Genomic DNA, 24,916 nt, shown 5'->3' with positions numbered 1-24,916 from the left:
AGGAGAGAAGCTGTTTGATTCACACCAGTGAGGGGTTAGATTCAGCTACTGATTGTGAGCAGAGGCCCCTGAGGTATACTTTTTATAGCCTACTTTCAAGTATATATTGATATACTCTTTATTTAAAACCCAAATTGATACATGAACTGTAGCATATAGTCATAGATAGATGTATCTTTTGTATTAATTCACTATTAAATTCACATTACAGTATAACAAATGATATCTTAGTATGAGAAATGAAAACACGTATGGCCGCAAGAGGGCGCTGTTGTCACTTCAATGCCCGTTTCAGTATGGCGGATATGACAAATAATATAACCTACAATCCTGCAATTTTTAATTTATCGATACAATTTGAGTTTAGTTAATACATCCATTTATGCAGTAAAAAAAATATGGAAGCAAAAAATTGACAATTATTAGGCAAATGTTGGAGGGAACGCCTCCGAGTCCGACGTGTCGCCCGAACACTCGCCAAGATCCCTGGGAAACAGAGTCCTAGCTCTGAATTATTAAAAGCCCCATTCTCCTCTCCAGCCTTAACAAGATGCCGGCCGTTCATCACAAATTGCTTTTAGAGGACGCTTTGCAGGACAGTCCTCAGGTAGGCCCTTTCTTGTGTATGATCACCGACACAACCGGAAAAGATTGTTTCGATACGACGGACTCGGAATACCCTGATCAGTTGTAGGCTCTGTGTTATTAACGATGACAGCTCTCAATCGCTACATTGTTATCGAATTGCATTCCACTGTGGTGCATGGCGCCCGGGAATTATTAACCATGTAAAGTTAAACGACGCATCCGTCAGCTGAGATCACGAAGTTACATATTGGGTATTTGCGTATCATCAAACAAAGTGTTTTCCTCTGTATCTCCGAGTGACGTGATCCAAATGGCTCTTCCCGGCGACTGTTTCTAAAACGGGGCGCATCCGTCTTCACCAAATCGATGTCTCTTAGTATTTTCCCTTTCTTCAATACATCCAATACAGAGAGATCCCAAACGTGTGTGTATACAGTATACTCCACCGCAATGGATTCCTGCAGTATCTGAAGTCACTGCACCGAAGGCCCTAGTGGGCTGTTTATGTGGGAGGGGTCCTCCATATGAGACAGGAGTGAGATGGGATAGCTTTTAAGTCATCATGCCTATGTCTGCCTGTGTATGAATACAGGTGCTTGGGTTTTGAGGGTGTTAGGTGTACAGAGCTGTTGACCTGGTAAGAAAAACAAGGCTCGGTCAGTAGTACAGTGTTGTTGAAATAGGCCTATACAGTACCCCATTAACGTTATGGATGAGTGAACTGGATAGCCTCTTCTTTTCTGATATTTCTTGCAATAATGAGAGGTGAAAAGCTATTTCTTCATCAACATAAATTAACTTCCGCTTGTGCAGAAGTGGAAATGATCCAAGCGTAGGTTGTGGGGTGAGATCATTCCACAGCAATGCTCCTACGGAACACTGGGTATTTCACAACAATACACTGGGATGACATTTGAGTCTAATTTTAGACCCACTCAAACAGAGTATTGCTAAGCTGCTCTTTTAAAAAAGTGACGCATGATTCAAAACACACAATTTGTAGGGTATAGAGATATAACCTGTTCACCCTTGTTATGATATGATTGTTACATTTGCTGTGAAATTAGTGTAGGCCTAATCTCAATCTAACTATATTTCTGTCTGTCTGTAGGTGAATATAGACTTAGATGTTCACTTGCTTTGATCCATATACTTTATCTGGCACAATCTCAACAGGTTAAAACCAAGTGATCTCAATCAAATGACCACTATCACTACCACTACTAATTACACCGTGTGTCGGATTCAGCCTAGTCATACTACCCTTCCAACCACAATGACGGTGTGTTTTAACCGAGTTTTGACAGTGTCATCCATTGTGCCCAGTGTACTGTGTGATGTTGTTGCTTGTGTTGACGTCTACTTGGATAAGTGTGTGGGATTCCCCGTGCACTTGTTGCTAACGGCAACAAAGACCCCTTGAACCTACAGGCTACCGGCTATCTGACTACCTCAATTAGCGATTCTGTTCTTTGATGGAATTGGTCCCTGTGTGTGTGTGTGCGTGTGTCTGTGTGTGTGTGTGTCTGTGTGTGTGTGTCTGTGTCTCAGACTCGCTCCTTGCTCAGCGTCTTTGAGGAAGATGCGGGAACGCTGACCGACTACACCAACCAGCTGCTGCAGTCCATGCAGAGAGTGTTTGGGGCCCAGGTACTACCACACGCGCACACGCACAGGCACGAACCCCCACACACACACACACGCATGAACACGCACACACACACAAACACACACGGACACACACACACACACACACACACACACACACACACACACACACACACACACACGAACACAAACACACACACACACACACACGCATGAACACACACACAAACACACACACACGCACAAACACACACACACGCATGAACACGCACACACACACACGCACACACACACACACACACACGAACACACACACATGCACACACACGCATGAACACACACACACACACACACACACACACAAACACACACATGTACACACAAATTACACTCACATGCACATACTGTAGATGCATACATGCAAACCATATACACACACATACCCCACCCCCCCCCCCCCCCCCAACACACACACTCAAACACATATGCACACGCATACACACATCAATACTTAAATTCGCATAATAACACATTCACACCCACATGCACACATGCACAAAGATGAAACATGCAAACTCATACACACGCAGACACCCACTCAAACACAGACGGACACAAACAAACACAAACATGCCCAGATAATAACGTAAAGACACATCAACACACTCATGCATACAGTCACAAGCATTACATACACATGCATGCATTTATGTCCAACCTATTGACTGCTACGTGTCTTTGTCCCGCCTCCGTCCCCTTCAGAGCGAGATGGGATTGGCTACCCAGCAGCTCTCCCAGCAGCTCCTCGACTATGAGAAGAAGGTAGGTCACACGGACAGACCTTAGCACGCTTGATGGATTTGTGTTTGCATATCCTCTGTATGTCCACACTACGGGTTTTCGGGAATCATGTTACTGAGGAATATTTAGTGCAATTTTCAGTTTAAACTATTTCAACCTTTATGGATCAATAAAATAATGTTAAAAAGAAAGGCATAAATCCAGGCTTATGTGGTTTGTATTGTATTATAATATAATAGACTAGGATAGAGTATTATAACTATTTTCCAATACAGATTTTTACTAATCAGATTAATGACTCACGTTCAGGCCGGAAACATTCGTACTAGGATAAACAGTTTTGTGGAACCCAAAGCTAGAGTCGGCTATTTAGAGAAAGCAGCCAGAGCAAGCTAGATCTTGAAGTATCCTACCGAAAAAAAAGGATTGATTGATGTGGGGATAGAATTTAGCAAATATCACCAAACAATGTATTGCCTTCCGTAACTTGAATGGTCTTTTCTGTCCAGAACTTTGCCATGGGGAAAGGAGACGAGGAGGTCATCACCACTCTACAGAAGTTTGCCAGGACCGTCGAGGAGGTAAGAAGGCCTTGATTTTAAATAATAACGCCAGGGCTATGCGGCTGGGTTAATGCATTTGCATGCATGCAAATGTATTTATGAAATGTGTATGCATGAGTGAAACAGTTCTGCGACAGAGACCTGGAGCTTCAGTGTCCTCTTAGGCATGGTCTTTGGTGCATGCAGTTACCCATATGCTAACGATTCACCAAACTCCCCATCCTCGTTACACAGATGGACGGTGATGGTGAAAGTATTTGTTTTTTTGTTTGTTCATAAGCTATTGCACTGTCTCAATATTTACTGAGAATATTGTTGTGGTCTCTCTGTTCTTCACGGACCAAAGAGGAAGAATATTGATCCCAGTGAACAAGCAGGTCTACCGGGTCGTTCAACACTGACCCCTTAAGCTGTAAAGTTGTCATATAATATTCTGAAATAAGAGTGTAGATTTCTATAATTGACCTATCAGAATCGAGTACTCAACAAAGCCGTATACTATATGATATCATTTGGCTGTACACACACACACACACACACACACACACACACACACACACACACACACACACACACACACACACACACACACACACACACACACACACACACACACACACACACACACACGTGTCATCACCCAGTCCACACGGAGCCACTCATTAATCTGAGCTGAATGTCACCTTGTTACATTGTTGGCAGACATAAGGTCAATTAAGCACACCTGTGTTTTCAACCTGATGGCAACCTGTTGCCAACAGGGTGTGTTGTTCTTTCATATTATGAATAAGCCGTGAGAATTTTTCGGCTTATTTTTTTCGTGAGAAAGAAAGTGATGGCTGAACAATTCTATACGTTATAATTAGATTTACATATTTCACTATTTTTTGTATTTTTTCTATTCCCATGCTGCAGCATTGACTTCAACACTTCAATGTGGGAAATGCATTTTTTTTTTTGCGGTTCCTTATTAAGTTCTAACAGTTCCCGCCCTTGTGTTGCTGCAGCTCAACGCCCTCCACACGGACCTGGCTAACCAGATGGCAGACAGCATGGTCTTCCCATTAATCCAGTTCCGGGAGAAAGACCTTACAGGTAGCTCTGCACACAGACACACACCCACACACACATGTAATGCAAACCTTGGTTTTGTGTTTGTTTATAATGCTTGTGGTAATGTGATATCCCACGTTTCAGAAATCAGCACACTGAGGGAGATATTTGGCATCGCCACGGATGGTACGTAATGCTGTGAATACCAGCCCTCAGAAGAACCATTCTGTGAGCCCCCAGACTGTAGCCATCTGCCGATGACCACATCCCTCTCTCTCTCTCTCTCTATCTCTCTCTCTCTCTCTCTCTCTCTCTCACCCACCCTCCTGCAGAGCACGAAGCCTCCATGGTCAAGTACAGCCGATTGCCCAAGAAGAAGGAAAACGAAAAGGTTGAGTGACCCCCCCACACCCCCCCTCCACTCTCTCTCTTTCTCTCTCTCTCTCAGGTGTGACAGGTTAGCAAATAAAGAAAAAATGACAGACAAAAGCTTGCGTCACCAAGCCTTTCGGATTCTAAAAAAATTAGGGTGTTTTCTGTCTTGAATGGCAAGCAAGAATTCCGGCTCATAGACATTCAAAGTCAAAGGCTTGTAACGGCTAATCACAGTGGTATAATATGTCACGTTTGACCTTCACTTGGGCGCGGCCATCTTCACCTGCTGCCAAGAGGGCCACATGTCCACACACACCTCACCGGCCACTGTCCCCTCATCACAACTAAGAGAAGGCGCCTCGAGTTTGGGGCGGATTAGAACGCTCACAAACTTGTTGGCGAAAAACGTTCTGTTTTACACACGTTATCAGTAAACCACGGCTTTGTTTTGGGAACAGTGGCAAAAAATGTGTCACAGCAATCCACTCCCTCGCATCAGGAGCCAGCTCAGCTCTAGAGTGAGTCACACTGCGTTTGTGTACAAATTCAGCGCAACACTTGACAGGGGTGGACCCCCTTGATTGCCACCCGTGGATTCACCGCACCGTTTGTCACACACACAATCACCCACACAAACCAGGATAACAATCGACAACTACCATCCTTCAAACAAAACAACATGGGTGTGCGTGAGCGTCTGTATGCGTGACTCCAACACGTGTGTGAACACCCCCGGGCTTACCGAGCGACGGCGCTGTGCCCAGGTGAAGGTGGACCTGGTGAAGGAGGTGGCGTACACCCGGAGGAAGCAGCACCAGGCGTCCATGCAGTACTACTGCGCCCTCAACGCCCTGCAGTACCGCAAGAGGGTGGCCATGCTGGAGCCCATGCTGGGCTACACCCAAGCACAGGTAGGCCCCCCCCCCCCCGCGCACCACACCGTCTCTTGGGCTTCATACTGAACGCAGGGCCGGGTTTGGCGTAGCACACGATGGCGAACAACGGCCACCGTTTACGGGAGCGTTATGAATCGCCCTTGGAATGACGGTTTGAAAACGCCTGCCGATATAAAGCGAGGGGTTTATATACTGATGGCCGTGCTGTGCCTCCTGTTTTCTATCTGCGTTCTAACCTCTACATCTTGTTTTTCATTTAGTATATTTAATGCGTTCTTCGAGGGTAAAATATAGCCTATTTATAAATGATTTAAAGGGGGTCTATAAATTATTAAGCTTAAAGACAGCTCCCATGTATTCTGTGTTTTGATAGACTCGTGTTAAATCGATAGGACATCTCCTGGTCATAAATTAATGATGAACATTGATTGGTAATAGGTATTTGCATTTAGCTCTGTTTGAACCTCTCTCTCTCTCTCTCTCTCTCTCTCTCTCTCTCTCTCTCTCTCTCTCTCTCTCTCTCTCTCTCTCTCTCTCTCTCTCTCTCTCTCTCTCTCTCTCTCTCTCTCTCTCTCTCTCTCTCTCTCTCTCTCTCTCTCTCTCTCTCAGGTGAAGTTCTACAAGAAGGGCATGGAGCTGGTCACTAAGAAGATGGACACCTTCCTTTCCTCGGTCTCCAACATGACCCACAAGTAAGAAGGAACAGTCTGTGCACCAGAACGGCGTGCATGCAGACAAATATACATCTTAGCTTCAGTAACTTTAAGCACAAACAATTCCTGTGTTCTGTTCTTATGATGGACATGATTGTGTTCCGTCATCCGCGTGAATCACGTATTTCCCATGCATTTGTTAACACTGAAGCAAAAATATTGAATATTGAATATGAATTTAGAAACTCATCTAAAAGTACGAAGAAGACCAAAGCCCACATAGCGCCGGTTATTCCAGCGTCCGTCCCGGCCCGGCCGTGTGCTTCGGGCTTCGTCCTGCAAAGCGTTCCGAGAGGCGACGGTCCGGTTCTGCCCCGTAACGTTCCCCCTCTCCCACCCAGCATCCAGGCCCAGCTGGACAGCGAGGCGGAGGCCATGCGGATGTCCCAGCGCGAGCTGCTCTCCGTGGAGGACACCGTCTACATGCCCGACAAGGACGACGACCCCGTGAGCCGGTCCCTCATCCAGAAGTCTGGCTACCTCAACATCCGGAAGTAAGGCCCGACGCCGATGCCTGTTTTGTGTTCACTGCCTGTTGTTCAGCCTTCAATGATTCAAGATGGTGGATTTTGTGTAACTCGGTTGTTTGCTTGTGAATTATCTTTTTTTGCTTACATAGGGTTTCTCAGAGACTTCCACTGCAGTTAAAGGGGGAAGAAAATGAAACACTGCATTGGTTTAATTATAAATTGTCCAATATCAGATACCCATTCGTTCACATCATTGGCTATAGCCTGGGAAACATTTACCCCCCCCCCCCCTCCCCCTCCCTGTGTTGCCTGCTCAAATCACTCCAAATGAGTTGGACTGCGGTGAAAAGATATCCGACGGAGGCGGAACGCAAACAGATCCATCAGGGTCTGTCAGCGCTGGTTCAGGTGACGTGTTGACAGCGAGCCTCGTCAGCTCATTCGGCGAGGACGTAGGAGCGCGGCGGCGAGATAGAGAACACTTCCTTAATGTCTCCGAGCCGCCAAGGCAGCCAGTGGGCGAGTGAGCGCGTCGCATGATTCATAAAAATGTCGACGCTGTCAAACTCTCGTCGCCACCACAGAATGTTTGACGAATGACCCGCGACACCGACAGGAAGGTGTTCACAGATTGCCATTTTGTCTAATGACACTTCCCCACCGGCACCCCCCCCCCCCCCCCCCCCCCCCCCCACCTGGGCGGCTGTCAAACAACGCCGCACTTCACAGTCACTCCCTCAACGCCAGGATCGGGCGACCGCACTGCAGGGAGTGAAGAATGCACTTTAGCGCTAATTGGCGATATTGTATGACGCCGCCGTCGTTAAGGCTGGGCTTGTGTACGTGGTTCATGTTGCGCACCTTCATGTTTTCTGCGTTGGAAAACGTGAGTCATCACAATTTTTTTTACTGTGGCTTCATCTTCATTTCCGTGAATCTGTTTCCCTTGAGTTGTGAAGAAAAAGGTTCCCGACAAACGATGATGGAGACATAAAACGAGGACGCAGCTTTTCTAACCAATGAGTCATGCTTGCTAGTAACATGTCACGAGTTACACAAGACACACACGAGCAGTACATCTTCTTTCCGGACATCCTGGTGTGGCCCTTAATATTCTCTCTCTCTTTCCCTCTCTTTCTCCCTCTCTCCCTCTGTGCTCCAGCAAGACGGGCCTTGTGACCACAGCCTGGGACCGGCTTTACTTCTTCACCCAGGGAGGGAACCTCATGTGCCAGCCTCGCGGGGCAGTGGCCGGCGGCATGGTGCTGGACCTGGACAACAGCTCGGTCATGGCCGTGGAGTGTGAAGACCGACGCTATTGTTTTCAGATAACCTCTCCCACTGGAAAAACGTACGAGCACTCAATACTTTTTCTGTGCTGGGCTTAATTTACATTTACATTTAGGGAATTTAGCAGAATTATTTTATCCCAAGCAACTCACAAAAAGTATGTTTGTCATAAGAAAGTGAAAAAAATATATCACTGTATGCAGTAAGGATGAACATAGAACCAAGTTCCAAGCACTAACAATCACTAGGTTAACCCATTCCCCGTATGCAACAAAGACAGCTAGGATAAGATGATGCATAACTAAGTACTATAGCTAAATACGACACACAATAAGTGAGTACATTTAGTGCAAGGACGTACAACATACAGATTTGTAAGATGATGTACCGTGTCAAGGGTAAAGACCAGAGAAGTCCGGATGCGGTTCACTAAACTTGCGTTGTGTTTTCCTACGTCTGTTCCACGATTCCAGGTCGATGATCCTTCAGGCCGAGAGCAAGAAGGAGTACGAGGAGGTAGGCGTGCGTCCGCCGTCGTTTCCACCCGCTACACTGGAAGATAAACACACCGTCAGAGTGTAGCACTATCACTCACAATGCCACCGAGGACCTGTCCGCACACATCTGGGCATTCAGCCGGAGATGTGGCTCTCGCGGGTCACAACGCCGCCGACCCGACCTGTCGCTTCGGGACAGGGTGGGGGTTTGGGTGGGGGGTGTGGGTGAGGGTGGGGAGTCTGAGGTGTTCGATGACCTGAAGGCCTCCTCCTCTCTGACGGAGTGTGTTTTCCCTCTCCACAGTGGATCTGCACTGTCAACAACATCTCCAGGCAGATCTACCTGACCGAGAACCCGGAGGTAACACGCACGCACGCACGCACGCACGCACGCACGCACGCACGCACGCACGAACATGCTTGTTTACACTCTGGCTAAGTTGATCCAACCCACTGCTCTGACCTGTTTTGTTTTTTTACATCCAAGACCAGTCACGTCTTATAATCCTATCTCGTCCATCTCAAATAACAACCTGTATATAAATAAATTATATTTATGCACTGTGTGTGCGTGTATCTCCATCTATCTATCTATCTATCTATCTATCTATCGGGAAGACTTAGTCCCCAATATACAGCATTTCTGGTGCTGCTGGTGAAAATGCTGTGCCACAGCAGCTGAAAGTGTGTTTTTTCCTTCTGATGCCAGAGTTGATTCATTTTCAAAGTCAGAGACAATGTTTCTGATAATGAGATAAGCCTTGAAATGACCACACATATAAACAGACAGCTTTATAGCTTTATGCTACTCTGTTGTCATAGTTGTATTCCTCAGTTGTACTTTGCTGTGCCAAGTGCTGCTATCAGGGAGGCTGAACTTTGCCTTGTGTCTTTGAAGACTATTTGGGTGTGGCTGTTTCTTTATGTCGGCTCGGCTTGAGTCATTTGGTTTTAAACAAATGTTTTAGCTTTTTGAGCTATGAGAGGGCCATACTCAACTCGAACGTTTGCTTTCTCTCTCTTTACATTTTATTCTGTAGCTGTTCATACTGGTTGTTGTTTTTTAAATTAGTATAGTCGGTACGTTCACTTTTAACAACAGGTTTTAACAGGTTAGCTCAGAATTTGCTCCTGAAAATGTATAAAATTGGTTAAATGATGCCATTTGACGTTGTATTATATAAACATACAGGGTAGATACGTGAAAACCCTTTTTTTTTCAAATGAAAGGTTGATTATATCAATCTAGAGATAACGATTCAGTAGAAAAGGGTGAAATGGCGCCGTCTTGTGTTCAGCCTGGTGAACTGCATGCAAGAAAACGCTTTGCCTTGTTTCCAATGGACAGGCTGTGGCCATCCGGCTGAACCAGACTGCGTTGCAGGCGGTCACACCCATCACCAGCTTCGAGAAGAGACAGGAGGGATCGCCCAACCCTGACAGGTCAGCCCACTGCTCATTATATCTATTTCTTTGTTTGTTTTGAAAGCGTTGTCATTATGGCTAATTGCTAATTCAAATAAAATAGCTAAATAAAACCCCTTCACACCCGTTAAAGAAGAACAAATTAGTTATTTGTGCAGTGATAGCAATGAGACCAATTATATTGGATTACAAAAATAGAGATATTGCATTCTTGACATCTTTAATTGAGACGTATTACCCTGGTTAACTGTTCTTGGTGGTGGTATTTAGCCAGTAGAGGGCACTAGCACACTTTGAGTTTTGTAATACAATGTTCTATCTGTGTTACATATATCATTCAACTGGCATCACTCGTCACTCTATAGTTCAGCGTTAAAAAATGTAAATTCTTGAACTCTGAACGATGATTAAAGGTGACCTATTATACCACCAGGTGTGAGTGTGATTAGCCATTACAAGCAGTTCTGAAAATCTGCCTCTTCTGGCATCACAAGTGGGCGTGTCCTCCTAGACTATGACGGATAGATGAGCAACGCTTTCTGCAGTCCAACTGGGTAGGCTGGTAGACTGATCTATCCAACGCACATCTAGGTGGTCACGCCCACTTGTGATGTCAGAAGAGGCTGTTTTTCAGAACGGCTTGTAACGGCTATTCACACTCACACCTGGTGGCACAACATGTCTCCTTTAAGTGGGTTGTGAAGATGACAACGGTCTAAGTTGGAGAGTTCTCCCGTCCGATACATCTGGTGTGTGTGTGCGGCAGGGCCAAGCCCGGGGGGGTCCATTGCAGCGCGGGGGACGCTCCGGGCCCCGGGGCCTCTTTGGAGCCAGAGGACCTGATCGCTCCGGGGACCCCCATTCAGTTTGACATCGTTCTTCCCGCCTCAGAGTTCCAAGACCAGAACCGGACCGGGGGCAGGTGAGAAGGAAGGTTGTGGAATATTTACGACGCAAAGGTTTGGCTGGTTGTCGAGAAAGAGGTTTTAGGGTTGGATTTTTTCGGCATGACGGTGGTTGGGAGGAGGGTGGAGTATAACCGGGGAGCTGCTGGTAAGCTTTGGTCGTCACGCGCCGCACGTACTCGCCTCACAAAAGTTTATGAATTTTCATTACTGATATTGCACTGAACCGCTTCGATGAGTGTCCCACGAGGTCAAGATTACTGCACGCGTTTTGATGCTTCCTTTGTAAAGTTCCAGCGCATGCGGGTCTCAAGGCACAACAAACGCAGACCCTTCTGCAACACAAGGTTGCGCGTCTGAAGCTGAAGTACTTAGGAAATGAATGGATTCCTGTGTACTGCTATGCAGCATATGCCAGTATATACAAGGTCTAATGATGAGGAGGGCAGGTGAGGAGGGATATTATGGGATATTAACGCAAATCTTAAGTTTGTGCAGAAGATAGTTATTTGTTTTCTGTTATTTAGTTTGGTTTGGGCGTGGTGGTGTTTGGAGGGGGGGGGGGAGGTTGTTGGGGGTCCCTGCGTATAATTGGAAACCTTCAGGAAGTCTTCGCCGTAATGATCAACTAAGTAATTTTCCCTTCAAGAGACTTTGTTCCTTAATGGCCCCATACCAGCGGGAAGTTTAATGAGTTCCTATTGGCCAATGTGCAATGTTCATTTCCATCCCGACAGGCGCACAAATCCTTTCGGAGAGACCGACGATGACTCTTCCTCCGAAAGTGACGGTAAATATTCCACCTGCTCGGTAAACTGTGCTTAGCATTCTTGCTCAGCACTATTCGCCCACCGCTCCGCTCCCGGTACAGCTGCGTGTGTGCGCATTCGTCTCTTTAATTTGTGCTGGAAATACAATTGGCTCCAATTCAGTTTTATTCACTGTGCACATTTTCCACAGTTTCCTTTGTGCTAAACTTTTACTTCTCTCCCTCTACTGCTCCACCTGCCTCTATCCTTCTACATCTCTCTTCCCCCCTATCCCCCATCGCTCTCCTCTCCCCCCTCCTCCCCCTCCTCCCCATCTCTCCCCGCTGACCCCCTCTTCTCCTCCTCCTCCTCCTCCATCTCTTCTCTCCTCCCCCCCCTCACCTCTTGTCTCCTCCTCCCCCATCTCTCTCCTCCCCCCTCTCTCCTCCTCCGTCATCTCGCTCCTCCCCCATCTCGCTCCTCCCCCATCTCTCCCCTCTGACCCCCTCTTCTCCGCCTCCTCCTCCTCCATCTCTTCTCTCCTCTCCTCCCCCAACTCCCTCCTCCCCCATCTCCCTCCTCCCGCAACTCTCTCCTCCTTCCCCCATCTCCCCCTCCTCCCCCCTCTCTCTCCTCCTTCCCCCTCTTTCCCTCCTCCCCCATCTCCCCCTCCTCCCCCCTCTCCCTCCTGTCTCCCCCTCCTCCTCCTCCCCCCTCTTTCCCTCCTCCCCCCTCTTTCTCTCCCCCCCTCTCCCCTGGCAGACTCCCTCCTCCAGCAGGTGTTTGCCGTGCGCTTCCTGGGCTCCATGGCGGTGCGCTGCGGAGACAACCAGGAGGTGATCTACGAGGTCATGCGGCAGGTTCTAGCGGCGCGCGCCATCCACAACATCTTCAGGACCACCGAGTCCCACCTCATGGTCACCAGTAGCTGTCTCAAGTAGGCTCAGAACTGTGTTCACCTCACCTCAAACCATGTTGTTTACCACGTACGTTCTGAACGCGCTTTTACCGAGGCTGTGATCAATCGGCATATAAATATACGAGATGGTACTACAGGTCCAAGTTTATGGAAAAAAAAACAGCTCGCCAAAATAAGAAAAAGTGGTTGGGAGTATTCAGTGAAAACATCTCAACAAAGTGTTTGGCACGTTGTACATGAGACACCAAAATATGTCTTTCTGTTGGAGGATCCGTGTGTTGTAGACTGCTGTTTTACATACAACACAACGATTAACAACCCCGCGCCGTGACAAAATAACAACTAACACGGAAGACGAACCTTGGTTTCAACCGCCCGCGCTGGCTGTCAAGGTAAAGGCTCCGTTATGGTTCCACGTCGACGCAAAGCAATGACCACACAGACGCTTCGACACAGTCTTGAACCTTTTTTGGTTCTGCGTCGGTTTTTAGGGAGAAGACCAATCACAGCCCTCGCTGCTGCGTCTCCACGACGCACGTTACCATTTTTGGGAGGCGCACGTCCGACCCTTGCGGTGGACGCAAGGAGGGTCCGCAAGGACGTAAACCCCCTTGCGTTGCGTCGACGTGGAACCATAACTAAGCCTTAAGGCTCCATATTCATTATTTGGAGGGCTGTGTGCACATTTGTAGAAAATAAAAATGACCTTGGAAACAGCGGGCCTCACTTAATGAGATGTGTTTCGTTTGAGAAAACATTTAAAGCTTAAACCCTGCAACTAAATGAATAAGATAAGGGAATACTGTATTGATCCCGACGGGAAACGTTGGAGAATAACAATGGGCGCTAAAAGGTGTATTTACTGGACTATAAAGGAGAAGGCACTGTGGAAAGCAGAATAAACGGTTGGTTTATCGCAGACACCACGTCGTGACCTTGTGCGAATAAGTTCCTCGCTTGGCTCTCTGCCCGCTTCAGATCCACAGCTCTGTCGCCCGGCTCCTTATAACTCCTTTCTGTCTTCTGTATCTCCCTCAGGCTGATCGATCCGCAGACTCAAGTAACAAGAATACACGTAAGTGCAATACGACCACAACCACAGAGGGAAACAAAAACATCAATCTCTTTTTCCACCTATAGATAATAGCCCCTTATATCTTTGCTTGTTCAATCCTGTAAGTCTCATGTACGGTAAATGGACTGCATTTATATAGTGCTTTTATCCAAAGCGCTTTACAATATTGCCTTACATTCACCATTCATGCACCTATTCACACACCGACGGCGGAGTAAGCCATGCAAGGCGACAGCCAGCTCGTCGGGAGCGGTCAGGGTGAGGTGCCTTGCTCTGGGACACCTCGCCACTCGGCTAGGAGGAGCCGGTGATCGAACTAGCAACCTTGCGGTTACCAGCAAACCTGCTCTACCTCCTGAGCTACTACCACCCCATGTAAAACGAGCACCGAATGAGGCCTAATTTTTCCACTTTTAAGACGGCAGTTGCAGTAGTAGTAACATTGTAACGTTACGCATTAGCATGTTGTATACGATGCAGATCAATGTCGGCTGCGGTATAATGAGTGGTATAATGAACAGGGCTGTGGGTCGGCTTAGCTCAGGAGGTAGAGCAGTTGTCTGGCAACCGAAAGGTTGCTAGTTCGATCGCCAGCTCCTCCTAGCTGAGCGTTGATGTGTCCCTGAGCAAGACGCTTAACGATTAACCGATGTAAGTCGCTTTGGATAAAAGCGTCAGCTAAATGCCCTAATTGTGATTGTAATCGGCTCGAGGTAATTGGCTATGTGCCCGTTATTGTTGTGTGCGTATGTTGTGTACCACACGAGACGCCGTTGTGTTAAAAGTCACACTTGTTCACGGGACAACAACTTGCGATGCAACAGTGTACACCGGCGCGGCATTACAGTGACTTTGTTTGATTCCGTGTCAGAAGGTGAAGACGGCCCAATGACGGATCTTCTCTACGTGTGTAGAGTGTATTTAGACATTTAAAAATGTCTAAATACACTTTCATCCTCTTTCCCTCCCTGTTGCCCCCTGTCCGTGGGGGTCATAGTTCCAGCTAGGGGAGGTGCTTCAGTTCGCGGCCCACCAGGAGAACGGCAGGCTGATGGGTCTGGTGGTGGAGGACCCCGACTGGTCCCAGGGCGACCAGGAGGGGGCGCCACCCTCCTACAGTGCCTTCGTGTTTGAGAGCAACACCGAGGGAGAAAAGGTTGGTTGGCCCACAGTGGGACCGTTTGGGCTTTTTGGTTAAACAGCACAAAATACTAGCTTGTTTGGACATTGTTGTGGGTCAACGTTTAAGAGATATTTTGTTAATTTTTTGTTTTTTCTCAACAGATATGTTTCACGATAAACTTGGCAAAGGAGATCGTCGAAGCGAAGAAGGTATGGAAGGATTTCCGCTTAAGCTTCTATTACACACTAGCCTGGATACCAGCCTGAACTCCGCCCACAAAATATTTGGTCTGGGAGATTCAGTCTGGAATTGAGCTCGTTGGGAGGTATTAGGTCAGATCAAAAAGTGATCTGACCAATCAAATTGTAAGGGCGGGCTTTATACGTTGATGGACAGATGATACACATTAACGTAATCAACCACGTCACCAAAGAGCGCTCAGCGCTTTTACTTTTTTTCCCAAAAATGCTGACCGTGTTGCCAATTTGTCCGTGTATCCTTAAATTATTTTTACAAAACAGGCATAAATCGTTTATGTCCATCTTCTTTTTCTACTTCTTCGAACGTGCGCTCAGTTGAGTTAGTTTGAGAATAGCTGTGCTTCGCACAACATACGTCACATACTACGTTGCTCTGATTGGTTTTAGGTCTATCCAATTGAGTGAAGAGGCATTTTCCTTCCTGGTTCCGCCCTATAATCACAGCCCAATGGTTCGGTCTCAGACTCATATTCTGACTAGAATTATGAGTATGACATCGCCAGGCTAATTACACACCGCAAACACTGAACAAATCTGTAGATTTGTAGATTTTAAATGTTAAAACCCCCAGATTAAGAGATACAAGCAAAAAAGAAAGAAAAAGAAGAAAAAAAAGGGGCTCATAAAAGTCGACTAACTCATGTATCAAGTTCATTCATTATGTACCCTTTTTCCTGGGACAATAAATCACTTTTATTTTGTTTCTGTTGGTGCACTAGGACCCAGAGGCCCTGGCTGAGCTGATGAAGTCCATGCCACTAACCAATGACGGCAAGTTTCTGCTGCTGGAGGCGGAGACCGGGGATCCGACCAATGGGGAGGGACAGGAGGACCTAGAGTCCGAAGCCTAGTCCAATCCTACCACCGCACCCACTACCCCACTCGAGAGATCTGGGACAAAGTTTGACCTTTAACCCATGGAGGGGTGATCGATCACCCTGCCATGGCTGAAATACCCCCTATCTCTATCTCTCCAGCTCTCTCCCATAGCTCTTAATGTTCTACAGCTATTGTAAGGAAGCATGTCACACCTCCAATGAAGCATACAATTCACATATATTAGCTTTCCAGAGTGAGTGCTTAGGCTACTATGTTGTGAAGAAAGAGGCATTTCTAGGAAGGTACAGAGAATTTAAGGATCACCTGGAATAGAAGGTTTGTTGTGGCCTGTAAGCATGGAGCTGCATTGATTAAAACAATGCAGCTTTGTTTCTTTGTCTTAACCTTCTCGGTACATCCAAGTGAAAAAAAAAAAAGGGACTATGTAGTGCTTTAGTTAATGTTTGAGTTTGTTGTTTTTAATCATCTCTATGGATCCTGGAACAATAATTGTCAGTGCTTCGATGTCGGTGTACATTCATCTGACGTTTTCTCTTCTGACCTTTTGGTGTATAGCCGACTACCACTAACCACCATTTATTTCTTGAATAGTTTTGTAGCGAAACAATATTGCACTCGAGAGGTTTTTAGCTATTTAACAACCTTAGTTTTGTTTTTTTTGGTTTCTTTTACTTTAATATGCACTAACGGGAATGTGGCGGTAGTGGTGGTTGATGGGTAGTTCTGAGCGGTGAAAAACGATTATACGGCCGTATAAAAGACTCAGTGCCCAATAAACCTGGAACTGAATCAGCTACAAGCGCAGTCGGCTTGAGATGCTCATGAAGGACATTAGGGCGTCCGTTAGACGTTGAAGCCTCAGAAAATAAACATTTGGTAGGCCTATTCAGAATATCCACATTAGAAGTCTAATAAAAAAAGAAAGGTATGGCATTATCTCCTACACTCCGACGCATTCCAAACTATGCTGAATTCATTCCAGCGCCTCAGACTTCTGCAACCCGATGGCATTATCTCGAACACTCGGACGGATTTCAAACTATGCCGAATTCATTCCAGCACGCCAGACTTCTGCACCCCCGACCATCCCATATCCTAGTTATCAAAAAGCTGATCATTACAGAAAATGGTACACTGTGTAAATACCACCAGTATCATTGTCTGTAATGTGCAATCAAAGGGGACCGCAGAAGCATCTACATTTTGGTGGGGGGGGGGGTTGTTACTACGTCGCTGCATTATAAACGCTATATCCTTGGCAACCCCCCCCCCCCCCCCCCGAGCTCAAGATTAAAACGGCAGTGAAGGCCACTGAACCCCAACAAAACAACACAAACACAAATGCCCGAAATTATGTCTGTAAAGCCTGTAAACAGCCCGTGATGGGGAGTCACGCAGTCATTGGGAAGAAACACAACTCGTTGCTATCCGATAGCAGTCTAATGCAAACGGGTGTGTAGGAAAAATAAATGCAAAGTGAGCGCAAGTCATCCGGAAAATTCCCTCATCACCGCTGAATTTCAATACTTTTCATTACACCAAAACGTATTCAGGCAAAGAACGATACGATGCAATTTTGTTTGATTGCGACACTTTGTGTGTGTGTGTGTGTGTGTGTGTGTGTGTGTGTGTGTGTGTGTGTGTGTGTGTGTGTGTGTGTGTGTGTGTGTGTGTGTCAGATGTCAAGCAATCCTAATTTGGCCTTGATTGTGAACTGCTTTGTCCAGTGCTTAAGTCTATAATCAGTTCGAGCTCCAAGCTTCCAGTTAGTTTGATACGCCTCTCATGGAGCTAAAAAAATAAAGACTAAGCAGTTTGTTTTTCAGTTCTTAGAAAAGCTCCCAGAGAATTGACATCTCTTTTTTTACCACCTGTGGTAAATGAATACGTCCTGATTCAGTGTGTGGCGGCAGGAACTAAACTCAGTAGGCCGCCACTTCACCAAGACAAAGGCGTATTTAAAACATACAGACTTAAGCTGGAGTAAGTGTGTCTTATATAGTGCCTGTGCATGTACACAGTTCTGCACAGTTCTTCTGCAGTGAGGGTTCAATTAAAGATAATACTGGAAATTCTTCAAGGATCTATGCCTAACCTCTCATCGTTCATGGATTGTACCTTCCAACCTGAATATAACCGGTTTGTTTTTTGCACATCTAGAAATAAATCATCGGTACATGGAAGAAATATGCAGGTCAAGCGCCAGGAATGGTAATGATTTTCATGTAAATGTAAAGTTGAGTTTATTAAATATACTGCTTTGCACTCATTGTCTGACCTAATTTTCTAAAACAAAATGTCAACATTCTTTAATAAAAATACACATGACTTTTACTTTGAACGCTTGAAATTATACATTTTCTTCACATCGCAGAAGGAATAACTTGAAACCGACTAACATGGTCACCCAAAGTATTCATTTACATGTTTTATTTACACATCATGGAACACTTGTTTTGAAGGCATAACAATAGGACAGGACTTCTCGCCTGTCTAGCAGGAAGAACGCTTGACACAAGGGGTACACTTTTTGGCATCAGCTTAATGTAGTTCTCATTGGTAGCACCCATATTCACAAGCTAACCAATAATGCAAAGCCACTCACACATCCGAGGAGTCTTCTAGTTCAAATCATATAATATAACTCCTGTTCAGACTAAAAAAATAAACCGACTCGCTCACATAAAGCCCTTTCTATACCACACGCAGAGGCATCAAAAAAAAAGAAAGTCTTTGTTGTGCTTATACTTCACCACACCAAAGCATAAACCTCGGCGCATGCAAAGCTCAGTAGCTAAAACCGCATACCTGGTGCGTTACACACAGATGGAAGCAGTTCTAGGAGCAGTGCCAACCTCCAGACGGACTCAGGTCTCCTTGTAGTAATTGTTGAAGTTGATGCGGAGCAGGAAGTCCTCCAGATGGGGCTGGTAGCCCCTGTTGACCAGTTTAGTGACCACTAGAACGGGGGAAACCGGAGATGTGGGGCTTTAGTGACGAGCTGTTGTCACCGCAGTGCATCGGCGCGGCGGCAATCATTCACACCGATCCATAATATCCATCAATATCATAAGCTGGAAAAAGACAACAGCGCATCGATCCAGACAGACTAATCAATGCGGCCCGGCGATTACAAATGGTGTCGATGGATTTTCTTGGCACTAGAGACGGGTGGGCGACTAGAGATGGCTGTGGATTAGCGGGGGGGGGGGTGAGAGAGGGTGGCGGCGCCTTACCTTTGAACAGGAAGTGGGAGTAGTACTTGAAGGTGTTGTAGGACTGCTGCATGGCGATGAAGCTGGGGTGCACCGTCTCCCCCTGGTGGCTGGACCAGGGCTGTGCGATGAGCTGGGCGCGGAACTTGAGAATCAGGCTGAAGATGCTGTGGATGATGTTCATGACCGGGGCCGCCTTCTCCGTCAGCAGGCCCCTGGGGGGACCGGGTGGGGGTAGAGGCACAGCAGACGTTAGGTAAAAGGGGGCCCCTCTCTCTCCTCCTCTCCGCCCAAACAGAGCCCTTCATTGACACGCAGCTCATGCTCGGCCGTCATGCAGCGTGTAACACCGTGGGATTGAAGGAGTGGAGGCTTGAGGTGGGATCGGTCTTGCTTAAGGATCAGGTGGGCGAGAGTCAGCAGCCCGGAGCCGGTCTAAATCACCTCCGGTTCGACTCAGAGATGTTAGACTAGGAGCAGCCCAACGCGGGAAGCCGGGCTCCGGAACAAAAAGGCAGTGAGCCAATCAGTGAACCCCGAGAGAGTTGTAGACGATGGCGGAACCAGGCAGTGGCGTGTCGGAGATTTGGACAATGGTTTTATTAATATTATAATATTCACTCTGTTCATAATTTGTTTTCTTTGAACGCAAGACGTTTCTCTTCAATGAACATGGTAGCGGTAAGGTTCACAAATGGCGTTGACGTAAAAAAATACGGAACGCACAGGATTGAGTGCGGGATCCGATCGTGCAATCAAATCGGCTGAAAAGAAAAAGGGTGAACTCTCTTGGACACCGCCGACTGCAGACGTTAATGATACACCATCACAGGTCAGGTGTATAATCAAATGATGTATGGTAGTGGGGTCTCTCTCTCTCTCTCTCTCTCTCTCTCTCTCTCTCTCTCTCTCTCTCTCTCTCTCTCTCTCTCTCTCTCTCTCTCCTCTCTCTCTCTCTCTCTCTCTCTCTCTCTCTCTCTCTCTCTCTCTCTCTCTCTCTCTCTCTCTCTCTCTCTCTCTCTCTCTCTCTCTCTCCCTCCCTCCCTCCCTCCCTCCCTCCCTCCCTCCCTCCCTCTCCCTCTCCCTCTCCCTCTCTCCCCCACCCTGGCCCCTCACCTGAAGATGGCTCTGTTGAGGTAGTCAGCGTGCATGCGGTGGATGGCGTCCAGGTCTCCGGCGGTGGCCAGCTTGGCCGTGAACTCGCTCCAGGACACCTGCAGGATCTGGTTGGCGATGTAGCCCTGGATCACCTTCACAAAGTGCTGCATTTCGTGGCGGTAGAGCTGCAGCTGGCGGAACTGCACCGAGTGTCCCGCCCCCTTAACCAGCGCTGAGGAGAGACACGACAGCACAGATGCATGATGGGTCAATGGCGGAACAGCACTGAGTGTCCCGCCCCCTTAACCAGCGCTGAGGAGGGAGGGGGGGGGGGAAGGAACACGGTAACACAGATGCATGATGGGTAAAGGGCGGAGAACGAACTTCGATTTTTTTATGATTTTGTCTTTGTGATTGATTGCTGAGACATTTAAACATCTCTCGTCATTATCGTTCATTAGGCAGATTAAACAATAAATATCTCCCCCAAAATAAAAAGGTCAGAGCTGAAAAGATTCATCTGTCCGATTCTATAATCCTGCAGAGGATTCTAACAATCGTTAGCCGGCGTAGCTGCGCCGCGGCACCAGACAGACCAATCCTGTCTGGCTTAGATGATCCGCTTGTTGGGCTGGAAAAAAATAAAAGCACATGAAAGGGACTCTCGACAGCGGCTTCCCCCCGACGCACGTGCCCGGCATATTTCACCCACGTTTCAGAAAAACATAAGAAATCAAAATAATCGCTCCCAGACTTTCTGACTCTACCCTCGGACGGATACAATCATGGAGATTTACAGTAGTCAGCTCTGCGTTCTGCCGAGCCAGTCCTTTGAAGCGTGTATTAATATTATTACACGCTCTCCTCGCCTCAGAGATACATAACACTCAAAAGAAACCGAAAAAAAGGGAGCTTTCCTCGGTTTCGAGCTCAATGGACCCTTTTATACCGAGCGAGCCCTAGCACGGTCCAGCCCCTCCCACACCACCATCGGGTACGCTACATAGAGCTTTTGTGGCGTGGTCGACGGGTGTGTGCTAGCCCAGCTTCTCCAGACGAATTGCAGAACACAATAAGTCTGGAACCTCTGTTTTGTATGGGAGGGGAGCCATACCTTATCTGCAGAGTAAATGAAAAATGAGCTTGCCAGATTTGTCTGGTTCCCTTTCTAGGTGGGTGCTGCTTCTCTTCAATACGCCCACCCGTTACTATGCTCCACACCTATACAGCAACCACCATCATTAGCGTTAGGGCTGAACGATTTGGGGAAAAAAATCGAATTGCGATTATTTCTACCAATATTGCGATTGCGATTTAGTTTGCGTTTTTTCTATTTAAAGTTCCTTATATTCTGTATTGAGATGAATTGATGCATGAATTGATATTATAACATTTTTTATTGTTAACTATTTTAAGTATTGAATTGTAAAGGAAAAATAAATCTGAAACTGACTGATCTCCAGTCAGTAACATTAACAAATCCCCCCCCAAAAATAAAAAAATAAAGCTATTTTTTGTATTAATCGCAGCCTTTGCGATTTGCAAATCGCGTGCCATTACATTCTGACGTCGGTTTGAATTCGATTAATCGTTCAGCCCTAATTAGCGGGCTACGCTACAGCTGCGTAGCGCACGCTCACCGGTTCTCTTGAGGTGGAACCAGACGTCTCGGAGCGACCACACCATGTGCTTGAGCTGCAGCAGGAAGGAGAACAGCCGGTTGTACTTGTTCATGCAGCCGTCCGTGATGATGATGTTCAGCGGCCAGTCCACCTGAGTCAGGGAGTGAGAGTAAGAATTAGAGTGAGGGTTAGAGTGAGAGTGAGAGTAAGAGTTAGAGTGAGGGTTAGAGTGAGAGTGAGAGTGAGAGTGAGAGTGAGAGTGAGAGTGAGGGTTAGAGTGAGGGCTAGAGTGAGAGTGAGTGAGAGAGAGTGAGAGAGAGGGTTAGAGTGAGAGTGAGAGTGAGAGAGAGGGTTAGAGTGCAGTAAGAGTGAGAATTAAGAGTGAGATGAAAACAGAGGGGGAAAGGGATGGGAGAACGCAAGAAAGAGGATGAGAATCCACCTCGATAGAGATAACAGACGGATTGATGAGAGGGGACGACAGAAGGAGAGGGGATGAGGTGATAAAGAGATAAAGGAGATGGGTGGTGGCAGGCAGGCAGAGAGAGAGACAGAGAGCGAGAGCGAGAGCGAGAGAGAGCGAGAGAGAGCGAGAGAGAGAGAGAGAGAGAGAGAGAGAGAGCGCAACATAGAGACAGATCAGGGTGAAAGAGGGTAATTAAAGAAGTTAGGGCTGGTGCACGGGCACACATTGGGAAGAGAAGAGGAGGCTGGATGGAGGAGCAGCGCTACACGTTGGAGGACTCTGTCGATGTGTGTGTGCACGTGCACGTGTGTGTGCACGTGCACGTGTGCGCGCGTCACCCAAAGGCCCCGGCTGCTATCTGGGAGTGAGGTTCCAGGGCTTAAGTGTGTGACAAGCTCATTTTCCACAACCCATAGCAGGTTTGTCCAAACATGACAGCCTGTCACATTCATGCTGCCACTCACGCTGTGACACACATACACACACACACACACACACGGACAGACACACACTCACTCTTATCAGCCTGTCTGCCTGGCAGCAGATAAGATTGCCCAAAATAGACAGGCAGAATTTTCCGCACTCTTTGGAAAGGAAAGGGGTTCAGGGTTGTATTTATCGCGGGGGGTGAGGTGTAGAGAGGGGGTTGGACTGGAGATATGCAGGTTTATAAATTGGAATGGACGGATGGATGACAGAGAAGAGCGTTGAGTACTTCCATCCACCCACACCACCATTACCCAACACAGGTGTGCTGCAGTCCTCCACACACACACACACACACACACACACACACACACACACACACACACACACACACACACACACACACACACACACACACACACACACACACACACACACACACACACTTCAAAAAAAGAAATCCCTCCACCCACACACATCCAGACACCCCAAACATAATAAATAGAAAAATCACCACACACCCACACACACACTTTAAAAAATAAATCACTGCACACACACACACACACACACACACACACACACACACACACACACACACACACACACACACACACACACACCTTGTAGCGCAGCTCCAGGCAGTTGAGGGAGTCGGGGGCGTGGGGGTGGAAGGTGTCGGGGAGGAAGCGCAGGGCGAAGGTGAAGTTGGCGGCCTGCCGGATGTCTCCGTGCAGGCTGTACTGCAGGGCCTTGCTCAGGATGGAGTTCAGCACCAGAGGGGTGAGCAGTTCCCCCGGGGTCTGCCCGCTGCCCAGCTGAAAGGCAGGCTCACGTTACAACCACAGAGCGGGGGGTCTGGAGGTCTGCAGAGCCAGGTGGGCTCTGCTCTGCTCTGCTCTACTCCTCACCGTAGGGTCCTGATGACTTACCATCCGGCGATTTGGCAGATGTTTTTTTTCGGAACAAATTCAGATCAATGTTATTCAGGGGGGGGGGAAGTAATGGGCGCCTTGTTAATTCAGTTGTCGAAGTTATCAAATCAATGCATCAAATGATTAGGACAAATCTGATTGTTTTCAGTAGGGTTATAGAGGATTAGGGATGGACCATTTAGGATATTCAGCGTGTCTTTGGTTGTCCTTTGGACTGTTAGACGGCACAATTGTACCTTTGGTCAGGAGCTGCCGTTGTCATTACTGATTCAGTTGTGTTGGCACACATTGTTGTCTTTGTGGTTTACACTGAGCATTAAAACTTTTATTTCTTTGTATAATCTGCATAATGTCATCAAAAACATGAAAGAGGCAAAAAGCCGAGCGGGCTTTTGGCCTCTCACTAAAGGATGCCTTCAGGTAGACGGTGAAATCCACCCAACAACCTTCTGGCTGGGGGTTTAACAGCCTAATCACGACCGCAGTCGGCCCCCTCTAGGAACGGGCCGACGCAATTACCCGTTGATGTTTCATCTCCACGGCGCTGCAGAAGCCAGCTTGATACACCCAGACACACCATGTCACTCATCAAACGATACCCTATTTATGTTTCCTATTATAACGATCTCATCAAATAAAAACAATAAACCCAAGTTAAATATTGGTGATTATACGAATCATCTATTTACAGAACAAACATTGCAGAACCAAGTCAACGCAGACGTTACGTTTGGGTGGATCGTTTTTTGTCGTGCGTGCCAACGCTAGTGAGGCATTAAATTAGATTTGTGTCTGATACGATCACAGACTGGAAATGACAGGAAATTGTTGAAAGAAAATAAGTAATCTACGCCGAAAAAAAATCCTCTTCTCCAGTTATGCTTCACGGTCCATTTACAAAAGTATGTAAGCGGGTAGATTGAAAAATTGACTTGTTTCACGACACATAAGATCAACATTTCTGTCAAAATAGCGTTGAGAAATTGCTGAAATGCTTCCTTGTT

General features: G+C 47.0%; 2 protein-coding genes across 2 annotated transcripts in view; one reads left to right on the top strand and one right to left on the bottom strand.

Annotated features, from left to right (window-relative positions):
- Nucleotides 1–447: 447 nt before the first annotated feature.
- appl2 (adaptor protein, phosphotyrosine interaction, PH domain and leucine zipper containing 2) lies at nucleotides 448–18,484 on the top strand. Its single transcript, XM_030365596.1, has 21 exons — nucleotides 448–607; nucleotides 2,140–2,238; nucleotides 2,959–3,018; nucleotides 3,507–3,578; nucleotides 4,568–4,655; nucleotides 4,758–4,799; nucleotides 4,946–5,004; nucleotides 5,753–5,899; nucleotides 6,494–6,576; nucleotides 6,939–7,091; nucleotides 8,230–8,418; nucleotides 8,831–8,873; nucleotides 9,159–9,215; nucleotides 10,203–10,297; nucleotides 11,046–11,201; nucleotides 11,922–11,974; nucleotides 12,696–12,870; nucleotides 13,891–13,927; nucleotides 14,925–15,083; nucleotides 15,212–15,259; nucleotides 16,030–18,484. The coding sequence occupies exons 1-21, from the start codon at nucleotides 551–553 to the stop codon at nucleotides 16,159–16,161; spliced, it is 2,004 nt and encodes a 667-aa protein (XP_030221456.1). The 5' UTR covers nucleotides 448–550; the 3' UTR covers nucleotides 16,162–18,484.
- Nucleotides 18,485–18,552: 68 nt separating this feature from the next.
- tubgcp6 (tubulin gamma complex component 6) overlaps nucleotides 18,553–24,916 on the bottom strand; it is a 39,918-nt gene continuing 33,554 nt past the window's right edge. Inside the window, exons 21-25 of the mRNA XM_030365595.1 lie at nucleotides 23,601–23,795; nucleotides 22,104–22,236; nucleotides 20,482–20,695; nucleotides 19,387–19,580; nucleotides 18,553–19,109 (exon numbers count right to left, since the gene is read on the bottom strand). Of these exons, the coding sequence (XP_030221455.1) occupies nucleotides 19,018–19,109; nucleotides 19,387–19,580; nucleotides 20,482–20,695; nucleotides 22,104–22,236; nucleotides 23,601–23,795 (828 nt within the window). The 3' untranslated portion in view covers nucleotides 18,553–19,017. The remainder of the gene's footprint in view (nucleotides 19,110–19,386; nucleotides 19,581–20,481; nucleotides 20,696–22,103; nucleotides 22,237–23,600; nucleotides 23,796–24,916) is intronic.

Source organism: Gadus morhua, chromosome 9 (assembly GCF_902167405.1).
Source record: "Gadus morhua chromosome 9, gadMor3.0, whole genome shotgun sequence".
Taxonomy (NCBI): domain Eukaryota; kingdom Metazoa; phylum Chordata; class Actinopteri; order Gadiformes; family Gadidae; genus Gadus; species Gadus morhua.
The sequence above is the reverse complement of the archived record's forward strand: the minus strand, read 5'-3'. Positions and strand labels throughout refer to the sequence as shown.

Bases quoted from the DNA above. Each gene is read 5' to 3' on its own strand.
- appl2 (XM_030365596.1), top strand. From the start codon at position 551: ATGCCGGCCGTTCATCACAAATTGCTTTTAGAGGACGCTTTGCAGGAC. The intron at 3,019-3,506 runs GTAGGTCACACG...TTTTCTGTCCAG, and splicing joins TCCTCGACTATGAGAAGAAG to AACTTTGCCATGGGGAAAGG. The intron at 5,900-6,493 runs GTAGGCCCCCCC...TCTCTCTCTCAG, and splicing joins TGGGCTACACCCAAGCACAG to GTGAAGTTCTACAAGAAGGG.